The following is a 15,821-nucleotide window of genomic DNA, read 5'->3' on the forward strand; positions in this document are numbered from 1 at the left end:
AAGAATTGTCTCTATATCTTGGTTGAAAACATGGACTGTTTTGGTAACAGAATAGGATAACACTATATTGATATTAATATAATATTAATGCTGTAATTATGTCATTATCTATGACTATACAGGTTCTCTGGGTCATTTGTGTGTCTATGTGTGCGTGTGTGTGTGTGTGTGTATGTGTGTTTGAGTCACTGTCATTGTAGATTTTGGTCATGTAACTTATATTTTCTCTTGTTTTGATGTTATACATTCTGGTCAAAAATAACAACATATAGAAGAAAGTTAACTTGCATAAATATGCTGAACCAAAAAAAGAAAAAAAAACTGTCTACATAAAGTTACTTTTCAAAGGAGGTCTATGCTTTGTAAAAGCCAGGCAAGTGTACTGAGTCATGGGAAAACACGTGCTCCACGATTGTCCCTGCTCCAGGAGCACCCCTATATTCCTGGATGGGTTTATGGGACCACCGGACTGAAAGGTACCCAAAATGACAACAAATGCTGTGTTGTTTTGTGTCACTTTATGATTGTTTTGCAGCTCTGTGGTCATTTTGCATATGTTCTTAGAAGTTGTTTTCAACCCTATGTGTTATGTGTTATGTTTTGTGTCTCTTTGAGACCATTTTGCGTCAATTTGTGGTCGTTTTGTGTCTCTATTTGATCATTTTTCGTCTGTAGTCATTTTGAGTTTCTTTGTGGTTCCTTGCCTACCTTTGTGGTCGTTTTGTGTATTTTAACTTTGTTCTATGACTTTCAACCAAAAAACATTAACAGTCACTGCTAGTGATTGAATCTGTTACCTGCAAAATAATACGTTTCGCATGATCAACCTTACGTATTTTTGGTGTTTAGAGGCCACATTTTCGAGACTAGCTCGTGTCGCCTATGTGTCCCGTACTGAATTCTCCGCTGGTGACCCATCTCCAGCGCCTTGTAGTATCTCCGGCTCCCCCCACAGTCCTGCCGTTGCTGCCGAAGTTACCATTAGCAACTGGGCAGCGCCCGGCTCAACACTCACCGCAGCTGCTGATGTCCTGGTCAATACAGTAGGTAGATAACCTTACATTTCACCACGGATTGTCATTTTAGCGCTTTTAAAGACGGTCGGACACATTAACTTCAGATATTAACTCTGTAAGGTACGTACGTTTGTCGCGAGTTTTTTAACTGGCTTTGCGGCTGTCTGGCCGGCTAGCTGAACGTGCTAGCTAACGTTATCAATAACCTGAGTTTCGAGCAGCTGAGAAGAGCTAGCTTAGTGTGTGGGAGCCTTAGCTATCCGGAGTACATAACCAACACAGGCCTTTGTTGGGTAAAGAGGGGCCACTTTCTCCCAGGTTTGTGTTACCGTAATAATTTACGCCAATGCCCAACTATTATTGATCTCAACAGCGACAATTTGGTGTGGCTGGGCTTTGTTATCAGACCAGCCGACAGCAGTACAGCACGGCAAGGTCACTTTTCAGTGATGTGTGTGTGTGTGAGAGAGAGACAGAGAGTGAGAGAGAGAGAGGTGTCAGTTGCTGCCAGCCTGGTAAATGTATGTTTGTTTGACTACGGTGTTTTAACCCTGGCTACATAGGTAATGCAGGTGCACAGGCACACACACGCCTCTATCAGTCTGTTGTACAGTCATGGCTACAGGGAGACAAGTGAGGCACAGAGTCAGCTCCTGCCAGCCACTACTCCAACATTAACATCAGCTCTTCTCACATAAATACATGTTTATAATATTGTAATTATTTGCCCGACCTCATTAGTGCTCAGCAAAGAAAGCGCAGCTTATATTAGCTTTCAGCTACAAGGACTTCTCAAAAAAACAAATAATACTGTGTAAAGCTGAAACGATTAATCGTTTCATCTTTTCAACGATATCGATTAATTGGCTGATTGTTTTTTTCAGTTGATAAATTAATGGTTTTGTCCATAAAATGCCAGAAAGTAGTGGAAAATACCAGTTCTAATTTCTCATAGACTAATGTGACATCTTCAAATGTCTTGTTTTTTTCAATTGACAATCCAAAACCCAAAGATATTCAGTTTGCTATCATGTATGACAAAGAAAAGGATCAAATCCTCACATTTGAGAAGCTAGAAACAGCAAATATGACATTTTGCTTTAAAAATGACTTAAAATGATTATTTGATTATCAAAATAGTTGCTGATTAGTTTTCTTACTACTGGCTAATCAATTAATGAGCTAATTGTTGCAGCTCTAATACTGTGGGCAGGTGCTCCCACCACACAAGCCAACTGTAGTCAAACGACAATTACATGGATGACTGAAATCCACACAGCAGTTACAGGTCAATAGAGTTAGATTAAAAAAAAAACATCAAAGGTAAGTGGATAGTTGGGAGGGCCTCAGGCGAGCTGAGCTGCACAGTATTTCATATTTAAGTTAGTGAACAAGTAGCACTGGGTCAAGAATGAACATTATGTAATGTAATTATATAAATTGTTGATAAAATCACTGTTACAAAAATGCCACTAAATTAGTGTTTAACCAGGTTAAGGTCATACACATAGAGAGATAAATTACACTTGCTACAGAGGTAAAGATGACGTTTACTTTTGTTGGGTGTGGAAAATCTGAGGAATGGCATGTTAACTATGTAGCAGGACACAGTGTAAGTGGCTGTCAGAGACTGCTGATAAGAAGAACTGGTCCAAACTTCCAGCAGACATGTTTGTCCTGTTTGTCGGTACAGTCACTAGGAGTTGGGAGACAAATCATTAATATAGATCTTGAGCCATGAGACAAGTTAGTGTCTGTAACTTGCTTGTTATGTCTTATCCTGGTCATAAGTCAAACATTACAATAAAGAGCGTAAAATGATTTTGTGAAGTAATTTCAGAAATATGCATTTTGAAAGCTGCACTATTGTAACCCAGATTATTGTTGCATTAATGCATTAAACTGCAATTTTGTCAATGTCACCCAGCTTTAATAGTCTGTTCATTTATTTTTACAGGTAAACTCTTCCAAATTTTCAGACATAAGTAAAGGCCTTGACAGACAAGCAGATCATAGGCTTTTGGGATGTCAGTTAGGCTGGCCATGGTTCACACGTAAGGTCACAGTGAGTGGCACTGCCATGTTGCCAGGAGTTGGGGTGTTTGGCACAGGGAGCACAGCCCGGGTGCTGGTCCCGTTGTTGAAAGCTGAAGGCTTTGAGGTTCATGCACTCTGGGGTCGAAGCGAGGAGGAAGCATGCTGCTTGGCAAAGGAGCTTGGCATCCCATTTCACACCAGCCGATCTGATGACGTCCTGCTGCACCAAGATGTCGATCTTGTTTGCATCTATATTCCACCCTCAATGACGAGGCAGATTGCTGTCAAAGCGCTGGGTAAGAGGTCATAAATAAAAATACACTGTTACTAAAATTTTTCTCTTTTCCAGGCTGCCCTGTCCAAAAACCTTGAGATTTTGAGTGTTTAAATGCACATTTAAACTTGAAATTTTTACCGAGCCAAAAATAATGTAGCCAGTCCATCACAAGCTATAAAACATTAAAACAAACAGCATTGCAAAAAAAAAAGAGAGAGAGAAAATATTATTAATGGATATTAAGTAATAAACAGCAGATTTTTTTCCTTTACAAAACAGAATGCAGAATTGGGTGTATGTGAATGATGACACTCAAATAAGTTTAGTTTTCTTCCTAAACATCAGGTCCAGGTCTTATATTCCAGTTTCCACTGGCATAAATTGTATGAGCATCTGTGAACCTGACCCAGCTGGGTGTGGTAGGTCATCTTTGTAACATCTGAATTTTTTGACTGTGACGACAGTACTCCCCAAAGGATGCATATACTGAAAATGACTGGATTCTTCTGTAACATATTTCTTAGGGTTTATTCTTTAGATGTGATTAATGGTGATCATAGCCATGACCATGGGGAATGTATTTATCTGGGGGGGAACCAAAGCAAAACTTACAGACAAAAACTCGGAATTTGCCACATCTCACATGTGTCAGCAACACACTGAAGCAAACATAATCAACATGCTGTCGTATCAGAGGAGAGTAGATCTATTAAGTTAACTTACTGTATCTGATGGAATTCCTGAGTGTTGACTTCAGCTTCCTGTTTTACTTGCAACTTCCTGAGTGTGTCCCCACCAAAGGACATATCCACGCCACTAATTCCAAAGGGTACTGAATGCTGCCGATCTCCATGTATAAAAAATACACACACAGTCTGCTATCGCATGTGGTTACAGGAGAATATTGACTTTTTGTTTATGAATAACAAACCTAGTGAACTTGATTGTAATGCCATCTAAGGCCATCAGCTCCATTGTGTGCCTGAGCACTGAGACAGTTCACACCACGCCTTCAAATCATATGTAATGTACTATAACTTAAAAAACGAAACAGTATACACCCAGTTGACATTTTAAAGGTACAAATAGCTAAAACAAATGCATTTCAATACAACAGCCGTGCAATACACTCTACCTTTTTTGTTGAAACTGTTTTAGGTAGGTGTTGAATCAGTGCTATGGTCAATTTCAAGGGTGCAAGTTTGTACTGAAAGCTGTTTCTAAAATTTAGTCTACTCTCAGTAATATAAACTGGTGTACCAACTGAGTATATGTCAAGCCGAAATTGTGTGTAAAACTTAATAACTAAAGGCAGATAAAGAATCATAGTGAAGACGATGTTCGCCACCTTTACCTGCAACATAAAAGAATAATTAAAAGAAGAAAAACAATTGTTTAACAAACAAAAATCAGGAAATGGTTTTATGTGGGAGTTTGAATCCCAAATTTAAAATTGCAGTAGTTTCATTGTCTTTACCTCAAATATCACTGAATTCAGTCGTATCTGAATAATAACCCCATATTTCTCTCTCTCTCTGCAGGTATAGGTAAGAATGTTGTGTGTGAGAAAGCTGCAACTGCTGTGGATTCATTCAAGATGGTGACTGCAGCCAGATACTACCCCCAGCTGCTCAGCATTATGGGTAATACCCTGCGCTTCCTGCCGGCTTTTGTTGCAATGCGCCAGCTGCTGGTGGAGGGATATGTTGGCGAAATGCAGGTGTGCGATGTCCGAGTCTACGGCCCAAGCCTCCTGGACCAGTCGTACGGCTGGACCTGTGAGGAGCTGATGGGAGGAGGTGGTCTACACACTGTCGGCTCTGCCATCATCGACCTTCTGAGTTACCTGACTGGTGCTCGAGCCCATCGTGTACATGGCTTACTGCGGACCTTTGTGCAACAAAACGGTTTGATCCGAGGCATCCGCCGCGTCACCAGCGACGACTTTTGTTTTTTCCAAATGTTGATGGGGGGAACTGGGTCTAGCTCTGGTGGTGTGTGTTGCACTGTGACCCTGAACTTCAACATGCCAGGGTCATTTGTGCACGAGGTCATGGTAGTTGGATCCACTGGACGGCTGGTTGCCAGAGGGACAGAACTGTATGGGCAACGCAATGGGAGTAAAGGTGAGGAGCTGTTGCTAGGCGACAGTGGATGGGTGGGACCAGAGGTGAAAGAGATGCCCTTGCCTCACCTGCGGGGGCTGAGCTCCATGGTAAAGGCACTGAGACAGTCTTTTCAGGCTCACGAGGAGCGTAGGTCATGGGCACGAGGACCAGTTGCCATGGCACCAACATTTGAGGATGGCCTGTATGTGCAGACGGTGGTCGAGGCGGTGAAACGGTCCAGCTGTAGTGGAGAATGGGAGTGTGTTGAGATCATGAGCCAGGAGCCAGATCCGAATCACAACCTGTGTGAGGCTCTGCAGAGAAATAAGAACTAAATATATTTATACACCCAGTGCAACTACTACATGTCTGACAAAACTGGGCTCTGAATGTTGCTCCTTTACTTCAGCTGCTTTGGCAGTTTTCATTACACATGACTACTCTGCATTTTCACATTCTTTCACATTTTGAACAGAATATTTTATTTTAGAGAATATAACTGTGTTGTGGATGTTTGTACCATCACAGTTGTTTGTACACTAAATTGTCATCCACAGCTCCATTATTCCGATTCTCCACAGAAAATATTATAAAAGCGCTATATTAAGTTTAAGTGTGCCAGTATCTGCCATGCCAAAAAGTAGACGCAGTCCCTATTCTCACTGAAGCTGAAAGTCATGGAGTCGTGACTGCAAAGTGTCACCTGTTATTAAGACACCACACCTACGTCAAATATTGGCTGAGAGCAAAACTGCTTAGGACTCAAATCAACAAGTGAATGTCTGACCACAGCCTCTTTTTCCACTTCGAGGAGTTTGCCTGGATACATTAATGTCAAAAGCAAAATGCATAAAGTCCAAATAAGTACCTTATCCTTGCAGTTGGACGACAAGAACACACGTGTTCCTCAAGTATGCCGGATTATTTTTTTAATATTTCCCTTTTTTTTCTCTGAGTTTTTAGGTTTACATTATCAGAGCAGCGGCTGAAGTGTTTGCAAGAGTTGGATGTTACCATACTCCATGAAATGGTGGACTAGGCATCGGCACTGTCAATCCCAAAACGTCCACAAGCATATACAGAATGTTTGGGTTCAGCACAGTTTGTCCAAGCTGTTAATTCGGACATTGTGAGGTTAAAATCTTACAGTAGGTTTACAGTCCAACTAAGATAACATTTGGATCTCTATTGTATATAACATTTATATATTTATGAATAATTTGGTTTTAATGTATTCCCAACACCAATAGCACCTTGATCTGAATGGAAGTGTTTACCTCAGACATAAATGTGATTATCAAAGCATGTTAAAGATTTGTATAACAAAATACTTTCACTTGTTGCAGTGTGATGATTCTGTCTGAATTTGAATGATTCTCCAGTGGAGATCAACCTCTGTACAATTCAGAATAAGAATAATGGAGCTGTGTATATTTTTTTTTCCTAAATGTGTGATGATAAGCATAAATTTAGATTGTTGAAAAGATTGCAAGAGGGGCTAGTAGGTTTTTTATGTTATGGCTTGCCGTGGCAAACAGAAGATACCAGGGATTGAGTAAAATAAGCTATATAGAGAACAGAATAATAAAAAGTCTGATTTGTAGCATTGACCCTCAAAATGCCCATATCTTAAAGTGGTACTTCATTATAAATTGATCTTTTGAGTATCACTCACACCCTATAAGCTAGAAAAGAGGCTATAAAAAATTTGTAGTTTCCTACTTGTTAAACTAGATTTCAGTAGTGACATGTTTTCATGGTATCAAAACCATCTAAACCCCTCAAACCACACCTGTCTCATCTCAGTATTTTCAGTCATAATTTCATCAAAATACCACTTCCAAATAAATACATTACTTCAAGAAGCTTCAAGGAGAGTGATAGTGCAACAAAGATTCCTTGTGTCCTAGTAATATTTTGGTTCGATGTTTACTGTTTGGAACAAACAGAACATATGTAAGGACAGGGTTCGGAATGACCCCACCACCACCAGAGGGTTTAATAGGATTGTTTGGTCCATGTTTTCCACTGTCAAAGCTTGTCATCAATGGTCAACTATTTAACCACTGAAACTGACTGTGAAAGAGGAAACTACCAACTTTCAACAGCTCCCTGTCAAGCTTACACAGAGGACAGATTATAGGTGGAGTAACACGTTAAATCTTTTTACATTAGCAGAAACAGGCTTGTCCTAGAAAGAGACCTTTTATTGATAAACTGTCAAAGTTTTAGATTCAAAGACTGAGTTTAAACTGTGTGTAAAAACTTCGTTTACATGTGTTAACCATTGAAGTAATTTTATATGTTTTTACATGATTTTGTTTCATGCAATCCATGCATTAAAAAGTTATTACAGATGTTTGAATCCAGAGGTCGGGGCCATCACCCTTACACCAGTCATCCTGAAACCTTGCTGATCCTTTCATTGAGTAGAACCACTGGATTTGATGTGCGTGAGAGTAGAAATGTGTGCCTCTGAAGCGTTCAGACAAAGAGGCAGAAGTGTTAAACAGTTTACGGTTGATGTAGTCACTCGCTGCATCTAAGTTCTGCTGAATATCCTAAAAAGAAAGATGGGGTGTACTGGTTTGATTTGATTGGTCTGCCCCCTTCTTAGAACCACGCAGGATTTGCAAATAAGGACACATACACGTTACACGCTTACCTCACGCTATCCCAACAGTGCTTTACAAAAACCTTAAATCAAGTTTACATTAAGTGTCTCTAACACATTTGCCTGCAGGATGCTCCATAACCCACCACTATTAAAATACATTCCAACCAATTTTTCACCGTCTCGTCAACACATGTTCTTGTTTTGTTTTTTTGCACTGATAACTGATAAAATGCCACCTATTTAAAATGCAGTGTAATGCTTGTACCAGACAGTTCACTGCAAAAATGAATTTAACATTTGTCTGTTTAAGGAAGACTTTTTGTATTTATTTATGTCTTGGTGTGGAAAAAGTTTCCCTGCATTCATTCTGTTCAGTGTTTGTGTTTTCAGCCTGTGAATTTCTGTTTAAAGCTGTAATATTTATCATCTTTAGCTTTAGTGTTGTTTTAATTGATAAATAAGGCTTTTTGAGCACAATGTGTTGCATTTAAGTCGGGAAACTGTACTGTTAATCTGCCTGACAGATATTTCCTTTAATAAATACAGTTGTCTTCATCTGGTGTCTTTGCTCAGTCCTTGGTTTATTAATTCTTTTTAAAAAAAAAGTTCCAGTGTCTTTTGATAAGATATACAGTTCTTTACTGAGATGACGATCCAACCAATAACTGTTCACAACATTTTTAAATTTTTAACATAATCCAGTATTTTGTAAATCAAATATTTTGGCCCAGGGCAGTTGTGTTCTAGACAGAGATAGTAGCATGCTAATCTTCACGTATAGTCAGACTGAAGAACCACTTTTAAGTATCATGCAGTATGTTGCATCCTGTCTCCTCCCTCGTCTCCGTATAATCACTTTATCTCAACGGAAGCATTATGCTGCATTCATGTGGGAGTTACTGAATGACCAAATGCTGTTTGCTGGAAAGTATTGTTATGGTTTGATTGACTAACATTAGCCTTGTCTGAGAACTTTCTACATTTGCAGAAGCAAATAAGGATGATACACTCAGTTGGTGTTTTTTTTTACGTACATCTAACTGAAAAATAATTGTTTTAGCGAGGTGTTGATTCAACTTTATGTCATGTTCAATTTTCCAGTATCGACTTTAGAATATAACCTTGTAAAATCTGTTATCTACCATCCTTAAAGAATAATATTAAAGGTGTCCATTTTTTATTTCCACAGGAGGTTACCAAAAGCACGACAAATTACACGCTTCCAAATTATAAATTTGAATCAACATCTCTCTAAAACAAGTTCTACAAAAACTGAACATTGAACCATCACGAAGAGAAGATTTATTGCAGAACTGTTGTATTAGACTACATTAGTTTTAGGTAGGTGTACCCAATAAACTGACAGCTGAGTGTATACTGTTTGGGTTTGAAATTATAACAGAAAAAAAGGAAAACACATACATGATCGAGGTTATAATTTTTAAGTTTCATATTCATAAATCTTTTCTGCTTTACATAAAAAAGGGGGCATCACTTAGACTTATGAAATCTTGCACCAATAAGAGGGCTGTAAAAACTTTAAATGAGTGTATTGTGTTTAATGTGTTTACTTAACTTTATTCTGTTGTTTTATTTCTTTATTTTTATTTTTTTTTCCTCTTCTATTTCCTTCATATACATTCATACACTCAATAAAGTGAAGAAATAAAATAAAATTTAAAAAAAATAAAAAGCAGAAAGGGTGAGAAAAGGGACGTCAGACAGCCCGGATATGACGTTTGCGGTAGCAAACATAGCTCGGCTAACTTAGCGCAGCAGCTAACACCGCTTATACTACTGTTACCATTAATTAAAAACTGATTCTGTAGAAAACTCAGAGCAGTGGAAAGTACACGGCCTCTTCATCTAACTTAGAGCTACCAAGCTGAGTATAAGCAGGACGTGATTTGGAACACATTGGCGAGCTAATGTTGTGTGTTGACAAACCGGAGCCAGCCAGAGAGATGACCCGTAAAAGAAGTGTGGTTTGGGGCTTTTTTAAAACCGTGGACTCAGAGTCGGTCCAGTGTCTGCTCTGCAGGGGCTACCAGTCCAGACAGGTTCAAGGCAGCACCACGGCCATGCTGAGACATCTGCGTGTCAAACACCCCAAAGAGGTCGCCAAGAAATGTAAAGGACGGGCGCCTCAAACTGTCTCCAGAAACGGCCATCAAGACGTGGACACGGACAGTGAACAGTTCTGCTCCGGTACGATTCACTAAATCATCAGTGGGTAGTTGACTGAAGCACTGAGTTCCTGGCATCCGCAGATGAAACCATTAGTTAATTAATCCAGTAGTCGATCGACAGAAAATTAATTGGCAACTATTTTGATGATGATTTTAGTCGTTTTTTTAAAGCAAAAAATGTCAAATATTTGCTGGTACCAGCTTCTCAAATGTGAGGCTTTGGTGCTTTTCTAGTCATACGTGATAGTAAACTGAATATCTTTGGGTTCTGGACCGTTGGTCAGACAAGGAAAGACATCTGAAGACGTCGCCTTGGGAAATTTTTCACTACTACTTATATTTTATAGACAAAACTAATAAACGATCAATTGAGAAAACAATCAGCAAATTAATTGATAATGAAAATAATCGTTAGTTGCAGCCCCAGAATTAGCTCAATGCAGAGCTGAAACAATTTATCTATCCACAGAAAATTGATCAACTATTTTGATAATCAATTTGAAGTTTAAGTAATTTTTCTAGCAAAATGCCAATTTGGTTCCAGCTTCTTAAATATGAGGGATTTCTGATTTTCTGTGTTTTTATATCATTGCAAAGTGAATAAATATGTGGTTTGGACACTGAAAGATATTTGAAGATGTCAACTTGGGACTTTGGAAATTGTGACTGGCGCTCCTCATTATGTTCAGACAATTTAAGGACCACGCCATTAATTGAGAAATGTATCGGCAGATTACTGAGTAATGGAAAATAATTGTTAGTTGCACAAAAACACAGCAGTTATTTACACCTGTGCTTTTATCTAAAAATGTCTTCCGTGGAAAAGCCCTGTTGACTTCAACTTTTAAACCCCCTTCAGTCAGTGTGACTGAAGAAAAGCAACCTGCTTTGTCTCTACACTCAACAGTCTCTCACCTACACCAAGAACAGATTAAAATGTGAATGAGATGTGCCATAATGTTTTTTTTTTTTTTTTCTACATTTAAGGCTTTATGTGTAGTGTAACAAGCTGTTATAGAATATTGCTTTACTGGCATTATTGCTCCAAAGTGGAGTTAAATTAATGATGATCAGAGTTTCATAAATTCGTAGGTATTATTTTAAATGTCTGTCCATTGAGGACAGCAGTCTAAACGCTTTAGGTCACAGTCAGCTTTTCAGCCTGATTGTCGTCTTTCTATCACATCTGAAATAATAAGAATCCAGTAAAACAGCAGGAAAATTAATCACCAACAATTTTGGTAACAGATTAACTGTTCCAGTCATTTACCAAGCAAAAATGGCAAGTATATTTGTTTTTCAAATTTAAGGCTTTGCTGCTTTTCTCTGTTTGACGGAATTATAATCTGGGTTTAGGACTGTTGGTCAGACAAGACAAACAACTTGAAAGTATCACATTGGAATTCAGGAACTTTGGTATTTTGAGTGTTTTCTGACATTTTACACACTTTAAAAAAAAAAAATCCACATATTAATCAATAATGAATTGTTACTTGCAGCTGTAATTATAACTTTATTTTCTTCTTATTTAGTGGAAGTGGCACTGGAGGACGGAGACTCTGACAACCATACTACCATGAATGAATCTGATATTAGTTGTGCTATTAATGGCATCCTAGAAGCTGCACAAGGAGGTTCAGCAGAACAAACACCGCTTGGAGAGGCGAGTGATGACCTCCCTGTAAGACGTAGCCGGCACAAACGGAGCTTAATTTGGAGGCACTACGAGCATTTGGACAGTTTGAATGCTGCTCGTTGTCGCATCTGCATGAAGAAGTTACAGTGCTTTGAAGGTGGCGGCACCAGCAACTTGCGTCGGCACATGTCAAAGAGACACCCGGAGGTGTTTTCTAGGCTCGTGGCCGGCGGGCTTAACCCACCTCCACCGAACTCATCACAGGGCTCAAATGCTAATGGTGACACATCGACCTCTCCAGAAACTGCTGGGGCAACAGAGCAGAGAAAGTTTTCAGGTAAGCTTTCGTAGCTCACTAGTGTTTTAGTTTGTAAATAATTCTTTTCAAAGTCATCTTCTCAAACAATGCTCTCTGATAATACTGTCATGGCAAATGCATGAATCTCACCTACTTGTAATCACATAATTAATTTATAATTGATATATAGACAGGTGAAAAATTAAAGGAAAAACCAACACAAAGTGTCTCAGTAAGGTGTTGGGCCACTGTGTGCTGCCAAACAGCTTCAATGCTCCTTGGCATTGATTCTACAAGTCTGTGGAACTCTGCTGGAGGGATGGAAACCATTCCTGCAAAAGATATTCCCTCATTTGGTGTTTTGATGATGATGGTGGTGGAGAGAGCTGTCTAACACGTTGGTCCAAAATCTCCCATAGGTGTTCAACTGGGTTGACATCTGGTGACTGCGAAGGCCATAGCATATGATTCATATCATTTTCATACTCATCAAACCATTCAGTGACCCCTTTTGCCCTATGGAGGGGGGCATTGTCATCCCGGAAGAGGCCACTCCCAGCAGGATATGAATGTTTCATCACAGGATAAAGGTGATCACTCAGAACAACTTTGTATTGATTTGCAGTGACCCCTTCCTATAAGGGGACAAGTGGACCCAAACGATGCCAGCAAAATGGCTCCCACAGCATAACAGAGCCACCAAATGTCCTCACTATAGGGGTCAAGCATTCAGGCCTGTACCGTTTACTTGGTGTATGCCACACATGAATTTGCCAATTTGTCAAGGATATGGTGAGGGATTACTCATCTGACCATATCGCTATTTTCCACATCTCCTTAGACCAGTGTCTATGGTTTTTGCACCACTGAACTCTTAAATCTGCATTCATTTTTGTAATGAGGGATTTATGGGCTGTACCACTACTATAATATCCCTCTCTATGTAATTGTCAGCGGAATGTTCTTGCCTACACAGACTGATCACGTCCTGCATTGACATTCAGTCACATTCACAGCCACAGTCTGCCGCTTTTCCTTTCATATCGCACTAATCCACGTGCATGAAGGTCATCAAATATGTGCTGTCAACCACGATTTCCGACCCTATTTACTGACTTCTTTCCCGTAGATCTAAATGCTGATGTCACTTCAGTCACTCATCCTATTGAAGCACTAGCCAGAATCCACTGGACCTGCCCAGCGTTTTTATACAGGACACAGAGCATGATTGGATGTTAATTACGAAATTGTACCATGCAGTGCTCCTATCTGGAAGCATTTGCATTCATTATGTTTCTCCAATCATTTATTAAGGTTTTTCCTTTAATTTGTCACCCATCTGTATATTATATTATAATTCACATCACTTTTAAAACACTGTGCTGATAAAAACACAACTTTCAATACAGCGAGATGACTGCCAGTTTTGACTGCCAATGTTAAAATTTGTTTGATTTGTTTGTTCCCAGGTCGTTATGAGACTAAACGTGGCCTTCTCCTTCTCTGTTCTTACAGGTGTGTTGAAAGGTTCAAGAGCGTCTGAAGGAGAAAAGCGTGTGTTGAGGAGAGAGCGGGAGCTGATTGAAGCTCTGAGGAGAGCGCAGAAGGAGGAGGCTCGGGCTCTGGAGCATCAGAGGGAGCTGCTTGAGAAGCTGCGTGCAGCAGATGCCCGAGAGGCAGCTGCAGAGAGGGAGAAAATTGAGTCACTGAGGAAAGTACAGCAGGAGGAAGCCAAAGAATTAAGTGGACAGAGAGAAGAGCTGCAGAAGGAAAAGGCAGAGCTACAGAAGAAATGGGAAGAGCTTCAGCAAGAAAGAGAAGAACTTCTCTTGTTTTCCAGAGGACAGTAACCCCCCTGATTCTGTTACAACATTACAACGGGACTCTGATGTCAGGTTTTCTATAAATGCCTTGAGACTATTTCAAACATGAGATGGTGTAAAAATGTAAACTCCTCTTTTAGTCAAATATATTTTGCAAACAGTCAGTGGACCGTTGATTTTGTTTCCGTTGCAGCGGATGTCCTGACATCACTCTGGCATATATAGAAATTTGACTGGCTATAAAAATGTACGTGTTCCTTCAAACTCTTGAAGTCTTCAGTACAGGATCAGACCAGTTGCACAAATCATTGTCATAACCTTGTCCAGTAAAAATACTTTTTTTCTTTTTTTGTTTTGTTTTTACTCTGCTTACTATGAAGACTTGAAACCATCAGTCATTCACGTCATACTTTCTTTTCCACCACAATACAGCATGTTATCACTAACGGGTGGTGTGATCCTCTTATGAAACATAAATGACCCTGAGACTTGAAGTGAGTCTCTTGTAAAATGTATGGAGTCTTTTGAAATAAAATGCCATTTTGAGAGTATCAAGTTTTCATTATTTTACCTGTTTTTTTTTTAAGCTGGATGTTTAGGAAGAACATAATGTTGGGAGGGATAATTTAAAGGTGTAAACCAATGTATAATTAGAGAAGCAGTTTTAATTTTTGTAAAAATCTTGTTTTATACTCCCACTGTTCATCAGTTGTACATGAACACTGTAGGTAATGAGGTTAAATGCTTGATGAACTCGGACATTTTGTACACGAGTGTATCCGAGACTTTACAATCAAACCAAAGAGCTACATTTTCTATGATTTACTTCTCTCACAGCCAAACTCTAAACGTATGAGCTCCCGCTTTGTCACTGCTTTATGGTACGAGTAACTGTCAGTCATCTCAGAAGATCCTGACTGGAAGAATTCCAGTCCAATTCTAGATATAGACTAATTTCATTTAAAATCTTACACAGACTGCATTACTCTAAAACTAAACTTAGTAAGATATTTGAATCGGTTTCTCCCATGTGCGATAGATGTGGTACTGCTGAGGGGTCACTATCCCTTATTCTGGCACTGTCCAGTACTAGGTCATTTCTGGTGTGACATACTAAATTGGTTTTCCAACAACATGGAACTAACATTCAGCCAGACTGTATTTTGGCAATATTTTTTCAAAGCAGGCATGGTTGCAGCTAAAAAATTAATATTACTAAGCTGGAAGTCTCTTACATCTAGTTTTAATACCCATATTATTTCAGTTTTTATTATGTTTAAATGGTTCACATTCCTAAATTATATTATGAACTAATAGCAAACCTGGGGTAAGGTCCTGATTTAGAACAAGATCACTTTTTGACCTTAGGGGCTACTGGCAAATTAAAGAAGCACCCCAACCAAGCTCATTTTTAAAGGTTCTATATGTAGGTTTTTGCTATTGCTACATAGCCAATGTTAGCATTAACAGCTGTTTACTTGCCATTTTAGAAGATACGTTGCAAGATCAACATCAAACTTCATCTCCAGTGGTGGAAAACAACACCAGTGTTAACTCTTGTTTTGCCTTTATTTCTATCACTTCTTTTCTTCTACAGAAGTTAGCATGCTAACCAGCTATAGCCGCAGCCCATCCCATCTCTTAATACCATTTCCATTAAGTAGTTAAGTCATGAGAGCACTGCTGCTGGTCAACGGCAAAAAGGATGCCAAAAGATTCCTGTTGTTTCACCGTTTGTTGTTATTATTATAGCTAAAAAGCACATTAGCTTACATTAACGTTACTTTCAGCATCTAGAAGCCACAGACGCTAACAAACTA

The 15,821-nt window shown here is 39.2% G+C and overlaps 2 protein-coding genes across 6 annotated transcripts; both read left to right on the plus strand.

The window, feature by feature from the left end:
- Positions 1-910: 910 nt before the first annotated feature.
- On the plus strand, positions 911-8,610 carry gfod2 (glucose-fructose oxidoreductase domain containing 2). Of its 4 annotated transcripts, none has more exons than XM_040131581.1 (3): positions 911-1,136; positions 2,974-3,349; positions 4,872-8,610. In XM_040131581.1, exons 2-3 carry the CDS (start codon positions 3,097-3,099, stop codon positions 5,771-5,773), a joined length of 1,155 nt encoding a protein of 384 aa, XP_039987515.1. In that variant the 5' UTR covers positions 911-1,136; positions 2,974-3,096; the 3' UTR covers positions 5,774-8,610. The 4 variants fall into 4 exon arrangements, with proteins under 4 accessions (XP_039987515.1, XP_039987530.1, XP_039987524.1 ...); XM_040131596.1 differs by having other exon boundaries at positions 911-1,047; XM_040131590.1 differs by having other exon boundaries at positions 911-1,043.
- Positions 8,611-9,791: 1,181 nt separating this feature from the next.
- On the plus strand, positions 9,792-14,531 carry LOC120799927 (zinc finger BED domain-containing protein 4). Of its 2 annotated transcripts, none has more exons than XM_040145510.1 (3): positions 9,792-10,263; positions 11,777-12,217; positions 13,694-14,531. In XM_040145510.1, exons 1-3 carry the CDS (start codon positions 9,984-9,986, stop codon positions 14,026-14,028), a joined length of 1,056 nt encoding a protein of 351 aa, XP_040001444.1. In that variant the 5' UTR covers positions 9,792-9,983; the 3' UTR covers positions 14,029-14,531. The 2 variants fall into 2 exon arrangements, with proteins under 2 accessions (XP_040001444.1, XP_040001537.1); XM_040145603.1 differs by having other exon boundaries at positions 11,864-12,217.
- The last annotated feature ends 1,290 nt before the right edge of the window (positions 14,532-15,821 follow it).

The sequence above is a fragment of the Xiphias gladius genome, chromosome 1 (genome assembly GCF_016859285.1).
Source record: "Xiphias gladius isolate SHS-SW01 ecotype Sanya breed wild chromosome 1, ASM1685928v1, whole genome shotgun sequence".
In the NCBI taxonomy this organism is placed as follows: Eukaryota; Metazoa; Chordata; class Actinopteri; order Istiophoriformes; family Xiphiidae; genus Xiphias; species Xiphias gladius.

What these genes read in the sequence shown, in the direction of transcription:
- gfod2 (XM_040131581.1), top strand. Translation starts at nt 3,097, where the DNA reads ATGTTGCCAGGAGTTGGGGTGTTTGGCACAGGGAGCACAGCCCGGGTG. An exon ending in GATTGCTGTCAAAGCGCTGG is followed by an intron (nt 3,350 to 4,871) that starts GTAAGAGGTCAT and finishes CTCTCTCTGCAG; the next exon opens with GTATAGGTAAGAATGTTGTG.
- LOC120799927 (XM_040145510.1), top strand. Translation starts at nt 9,984, where the DNA reads ATGTTGTGTGTTGACAAACCGGAGCCAGCCAGAGAGATGACCCGTAAA. An exon ending in CAGTGAACAGTTCTGCTCCG is followed by an intron (nt 10,264 to 11,776) that starts GTACGATTCACT and finishes CTTCTTATTTAG; the next exon opens with TGGAAGTGGCACTGGAGGAC. An exon ending in AGAGCAGAGAAAGTTTTCAG is followed by an intron (nt 12,218 to 13,693) that starts GTAAGCTTTCGT and finishes CTGTTCTTACAG; the next exon opens with GTGTGTTGAAAGGTTCAAGA.